The sequence below is a fragment of the Tachysurus fulvidraco genome, chromosome 11 (genome assembly GCF_022655615.1).
Source record: "Tachysurus fulvidraco isolate hzauxx_2018 chromosome 11, HZAU_PFXX_2.0, whole genome shotgun sequence".
Classification (NCBI taxonomy): domain Eukaryota; kingdom Metazoa; phylum Chordata; class Actinopteri; order Siluriformes; family Bagridae; genus Tachysurus; species Tachysurus fulvidraco.
The window spans coordinates 13,089,620-13,095,715 of record NC_062528.1 but is presented as its reverse complement, the minus strand read 5'-3'; the positions used below and the strand labels follow the sequence as shown (position 1 = coordinate 13,095,715).

Here is a 6,096-nt window from a genome sequence, read left to right as displayed (position 1 = left end):
ATTATGGGGCCGATTATAAGGGACAATCTGAAAAACGTTTCTAGGCGCACCCTCGTGCTGTTTAGATCTAGAACTCTAGAGAAAGATGGACCAATACATCCAGATCAATATGCATCGTGTTATGTGATGATCTATAATGGCTGAAGTACAAAAGAGCTACATATGATGCTTCCTTCCTACACATCACACCTGTAAACATAAAACATACAACATACCATGGCACGAGCATGGCTTTAGGATGTTCAGATCTTACACACACGCACACACTTAGCACTTACCCTATGACAGTGCAGCTCTGCAGCGTTCACTGAATGCCTGTTGTTTTTGATGAAAGTGTTGGTAAAAATAAAAAGTCACAGAATCTCAATTTACACCCAGGCCTCATTCAGTGCATACTGTTCTCGAAGAGATCATAAGGATCAGAACGTGTTAAATTTGTACATTTCTAGACAGGACATGGTATATCTGTGTTCCGGACAGAACTGAACAGCCTGAAACAGAGAAGCATTATTATGGTATTATACTTTATAAAGAACCTCAAATAAAATATTTTGCTAGTCACGTGGCCTGAAATATCTGATAACTTGTGGATTTATTTGTCCATGATACTAAACTATATTCCGACAAAATATATTGAGTACCTGGGAAACACCAGGCAACGTAGTGCCAGAACATATCACTGGCACTGCAGGGCTGTGAATCATAATTCTAGATTATAATAATTTAATTTGATTAGTGTGTGCACTGGAGCTGCGTAATTCTGTAAGACATTACACACAATACAAGACATTGAGAGCGACGATCACGATTACAACAACGATCCTTCTGTATCATGGTGGAATTAGGACAGAAGCAAAGAATGCAAAAAAGTATAAAAAAGACATTGGCCCATACTGTACACTAGGTAGCATAAAACCTTAAATATCCTACCACAAAATTCAAATAAAATGACAAAAATGAGTGGTTTGATATAAATGTTTAAAATATCAATAACCTTAGTGTACACTTAACAGGTATTTTTCTATGGTCCCATACTTGCTGACAATCATTTAGCATGATTATGATATATTCATGAAAACAAAGTATCATGTTTCGTTTATTATAAGGTCAAACGGTTATATATAATTTAGAGATAAAAACATTCATTTGTATTATTAAGCTATTTTAAGTAATAAGTATTCTACAGTACAGCCATGTCTCAAAACATATATCCATCTCTGTTACTAAATCCCATTTAACTGGCTAGAGGAAAAAATAAACTATTAAACTATCGTTAAAACAGGAACGCCCAGTCAAATATTTGCCTTTTCTTTTTTATATTGTCAGCATTGTTTGTCTTGTACAGTTCAACAGCACAATGATGTGAGAAGAATATGACTACAAAGTTATTTGTAAAGTATTGAAAAAAATTGCTTGTCATATTTATGAATAATGTAGCCAATCATGATGCAAGTTATGTGTAGACATTGATTTATGCATTTAGCCAAAAACTGCAGAAACAGTTCACAGGCATGCATATAGACACACCAGAGATTTAATAAGATCACCTCACTCCGCCAGTCATGGGGCGGTAGTGCATTAAGTAGAAGCAAGAGCTTCAGTTAATGTCCACATCAAGCATTAGAATGGTGGAAAATGTTAGAGATTTAAGCACTTACAGTATGTACATTGCTCTGGATAAGGGCATCTGCCAAATGCTGTAAATGTAAATATGGAAATCTAATTTCAGTGACTTTCATCATAACATAATTGATGGGCTAGTTTGAGTGTCTATATTATATATAACTGCTTATGTCCTGTTGTGGCTGATCTCACCCACAACAGCATGTAGAGTTTACATAGAATGGTCTGGTCTGTGGGCAGAAACTTGAGGCTAGAGGTGAATTTCCAGACTGGTTTGACCTGACAGGCCATTAGAAAGGTGGTGTGCTGAAAAGAATGCCCAACATGTCAAAATTTGAAGCAGATGAGCTACAAGAGCAGAAGACCACATCCATTCTTGTCAGCCAAGATCCAAGTCTTCAGTGGGCAGCTATTCGCTGAAATTACACAGCTGAACATTGGAAAAAAGACCAGGAGATGTTTTTTTTTTCCAAATCAACTATTCAGTTTTGGTTGAAGAAGAAACAAAAAGAAAAAAAAATATATTAAAAATCAGGAGAAAAAGTGACACCACACCAAGTATTAAGATGTTCATCTAAATAAACACATTAGACCGTAGAAGAATGTGGACTGTTTGTGTTTAATTTTATTTATTGCCTCAAAGAATCTTAAGTAAGCTAATATATCAAACATTTTGGGACAAATATCTTGGCCACCATTAATTAGGTGAGTTTAGGAATTCTTAAGCAACCCAGAAGCAAAATGTTGAGCAATTCCTTTATGCTATCTTTCTCTTCTGATGTGATAACATACCAGAAAACCCCAAAGTATTTATTCACAGTTATAAACATTGAAAATGTTGCCCTTATCGTAATTCACAGACTTATTTACCACAAAATGTCAGTGTTCTATCCAGAGTATAATCTAAAATCTGAGATAAGTGTATATATTTTGGCAGAAAAACTTTAGAAGAATAAAATCTGAGTTTGAAAGAAAGACTTACCATTTTTGCTCAAACTGAACAGGGTGATATTTAGCAGCAGAGATTTTTCCCCTCCCCATTTTTGGCCACCAATTTGGCCAACAGCCAGCTCTCCCAATCATACATGAAATGAATCTAACCATTTGCACAAGTGTATAAAAAATAAAAATCATAACTGCTTGTTGTACAGAATAAGGATTTGCTGTAGAGACACAGAGGTAACCAAAATTATAAGTTTATGTATACATATACATACAGAGTTACATTTCCAAACCAAAGTAGGAATCATCAGAGAAAAATACAAGTAATAATAATAATATTACTCTTTTGGGTTTTCAAATAGGTTTCTAGGTTTAAAATGCTGACTTGAGTAGGACAAAGACGGAGATATCCCTGGTTTCGTCCTTTTCGTATCTGCTATAAATTTCTAGCAAAAAAACAGACATTAGCAGGAGATGCTACTCTACACATCACACTTAGAAAAACACTTCACTCCCTAGCATGCGTCTCTTCAGGGCATATGCACCTAATCTCATTATGGTAATTTCATTTTTGTCCCCATTTCATTCTATTGCAGTAAATGGCAAGACATGAATAAACTAGGCGATGCACAACAAAACTGTGAAGAATCTTAAGAAAACAAACAATTTTTTTATACTTCCACACAACATGGAAACAGTTATCGATTAGCTACTGAAGCTATCGATTTCTTAACAGCACATATGGGGGAGGTGCAAACAAAAAACAAAACAATAAAGCATTAGCTGTTGTCTAAACACAAGAGATTTCACTGATAACGGAACAGGACAGTAATAAATACAATGAGACTGAGTACTGAGTGAAAAGGTGGTTTTGAGGCAGTATGAAGACCAACTGAAAACTGTTGATGTGAAATTCCTGCCAGCACTTACTTCCTCCTCATGCTTGACCTGAGGTATTCAAGGAGAAAAAGCACCATTAGGACACAACTGATCAATCCTCCTCAGATACATAACCAGTATTGTGTCTGCATGTGTGTGGACGCCCTTTCGCACAAGATAGATAGATCAATGAAAAACAGAGATCGATATACAGTGGGCTAAACAGATGGAGAGTTTGGAATATCACATCACTAGGAAGTGGAAGCTTATTCCCGGTGTCTCATTCCACCTGTGGATTTGGCAGAAAGTCAAACAGCAGAACAGAGGCCCAGTCTCTGGGAAGCACGAGGCGTCAGCACACTGATTTCCGAGTTCATTCTGGAGAAGATGGCTCATCGTCGTCATCATCGTCATCGTCATCATCGTCATCATCCTCCTCCTCGTTGAAAGAGCTGGGTGTCTGGCCCCGAGATTCGGAGGTGTATGAGGGAGCAGTGCTGCTGTGACTACAGAGAGAAATTAAGCTATTTGAATATGCCACATATTATACATTCTGAACAATTATAAAAATTCACATGGGTATAATGGAAATATTTAGGATTTTAGAAATGTGACCTCTTAAATCATCTTAAAATGGACAGAGATATACTTCAGGAAATGATAAATCAATTGTAAAAAAAAAAATTGTCATGTTTATAACAAGAAATTCCAATTTTCACTTTTTACTTACATGCCACATCTTATGATAAATTTGAAGTTTATGCTACTTTGCTTTATCCAGCTACCAAATTAATTAGCACTGCTTGTAATGTGTAAATGAACAAGTACACAAATATAACAAGAAGTTAAACATTATGACTAATGTGGATTCTCCGATAATGCACACTAGCTTGTGTAAAACATTATTCTAAAGGAAATACAACCAACAGAACTATGCTTGACAATAATTATAATCAATATGTATAGTAGTGTTATTTACATCTGTACTTTTGAGAGTCACAAACAGCTGGAACCAAATTATTTGTGTGTGTAAACACACTTGGTCAATAAACCTGATTATGATTCTGATATGCTGAAAGATGGAAATATACCTTGTATAGTTGGGAGTGGTTCTGATCGATTTCTTGGCCATGCCTAGGAATAAAAATAGATAAATAATAGATATATAAATACAGAAACAAGAATATTCATAACTGTATTTATATAACTGAAAACCAAAAGAACAAACTTGTCAAACTCCAAGCACCTGAAGTCTCCGAATAACAGTCTGAAGTCTGAGTGCGAGACTTTGGTGGTGATCTGCACTTAATCCTTCAATTCTTAGGTTAATAAAGTCTGTTGTTAATGTAACTACATGCCTTGTTTTTTTTGAGTCAGGCCAGCACAAATTATAGCTCTTTTGGATATTTTATTTGTACTTAAAGCGATCGTGCTATAAATGCAAATTGATAAATGTGTCAAAAAAAATCTAGACACATTAAAGGTGCAGTCAGCAATTTTGGCTTAAAATATACAGTCATGCATGTCAGCTTTCTATATAGAGCCACATCCTCAGATACACCAGACTAGAGCACATGAAATCTGGCAGTGAGAGTGAATCATTTCTGAACTCATAGGCTAGCAAATATATTCACATTATTTAAATTTACAGAAATAAGCAAACACTCTTATCCAGATTGACTTATAGAGCTTAAGCTCACCATCAAGCTGAAACACTGTTCGGTAAAATATGGAATAAAATACACACAAGAATTAAAAAAGAGCACTATATAAGAGCTAATTCAAGGGCTTGGTGAAGAGGTAGGTCTGAATAAATCGTTTGAAGACAACCATTTTTGGTCATTTCCTGGAAGACCTAAAGCTCAGAATTCTAAGGAGGACCCGACTCAATTTTAAATGCATGGGATTTTTCACACAAACATGACAACAGATATATATATATATTGTATATTTATAAAATCACACCCTCCAGTGTCACCCATATGAGGATGAGGTTCCCCCTCAGGATCCTCTCAAGGTTTCTTCCTTTACCATCTATGGGAGTTTTTCCTCGCCACTGCTGCCTGAGTCACCTCAGACTTGCTCATTGGGAATAAATACATACACATTTAAATATATCTAATATTAATCTTGAATTTTGTATTCTATTAATCTTTCTATTATTCTTTATATTAACCTTTTGTTCTATGTTTATGTTCTGTAAAGTTGCTTTGAGACAATGTCAATTGTAAAAAGCGCTATACAAATAAACTTGAATTGAATTGAATTGAATATACTTCTTGTATTTTAGATGTAGAGCACAACATACCTGTGACATAACACTCTAGTGATTTGGGCACAAGTGACTTGGCCACAATGAGGTTCTCTGCGGTGCATGTACCGTTCTCCAGCCCCAGAGACATCCCCATACGCTTCAGAATCTCAATGTCATCATGGATCTCGAACATGTTGTCAAAGTTAAAGAGGTATTCACATCTGCAACAAAGAAATGTCGTGAGGTACGTGAAAACTACATGCACAAAAATGACATGGTAGAATAATGCAAGAAACGTAAAGATAACTGTCATAAGAGTTTAGAGAGGTAGACTTAGAAAATAAAAAGATGCTGAAATGGATTTTATTTCTTTGTGAATCTTATATTTGAAGTTTCAG

The 6,096-nt window shown here is 35.5% G+C and overlaps 1 protein-coding gene across 8 annotated transcripts in view; it reads right to left on the bottom strand.

Moving 5' to 3' along the window:
* Positions 1–2,803: 2,803 nt before the first annotated feature.
* The window catches only part of tfdp2 (transcription factor Dp-2), a 35,418-nt gene continuing 32,125 nt past the window's right edge, over positions 2,804–6,096 (bottom strand). For all 8 annotated transcript variants that reach the window (XM_027147891.2, XM_047820710.1, XM_027147895.2 and 5 more), the window contains 3 exons: positions 5,753–5,919; positions 4,536–4,578; positions 2,804–3,950 (listed from right to left, as the gene is read on the bottom strand). In XM_027147891.2, the coding sequence (XP_027003692.1) occupies positions 3,818–3,950; positions 4,536–4,578; positions 5,753–5,919 (343 nt within the window). In that variant the 3' untranslated portion in view covers positions 2,804–3,817. The remainder of the gene's footprint in view (positions 3,951–4,535; positions 4,579–5,752; positions 5,920–6,096) is intronic.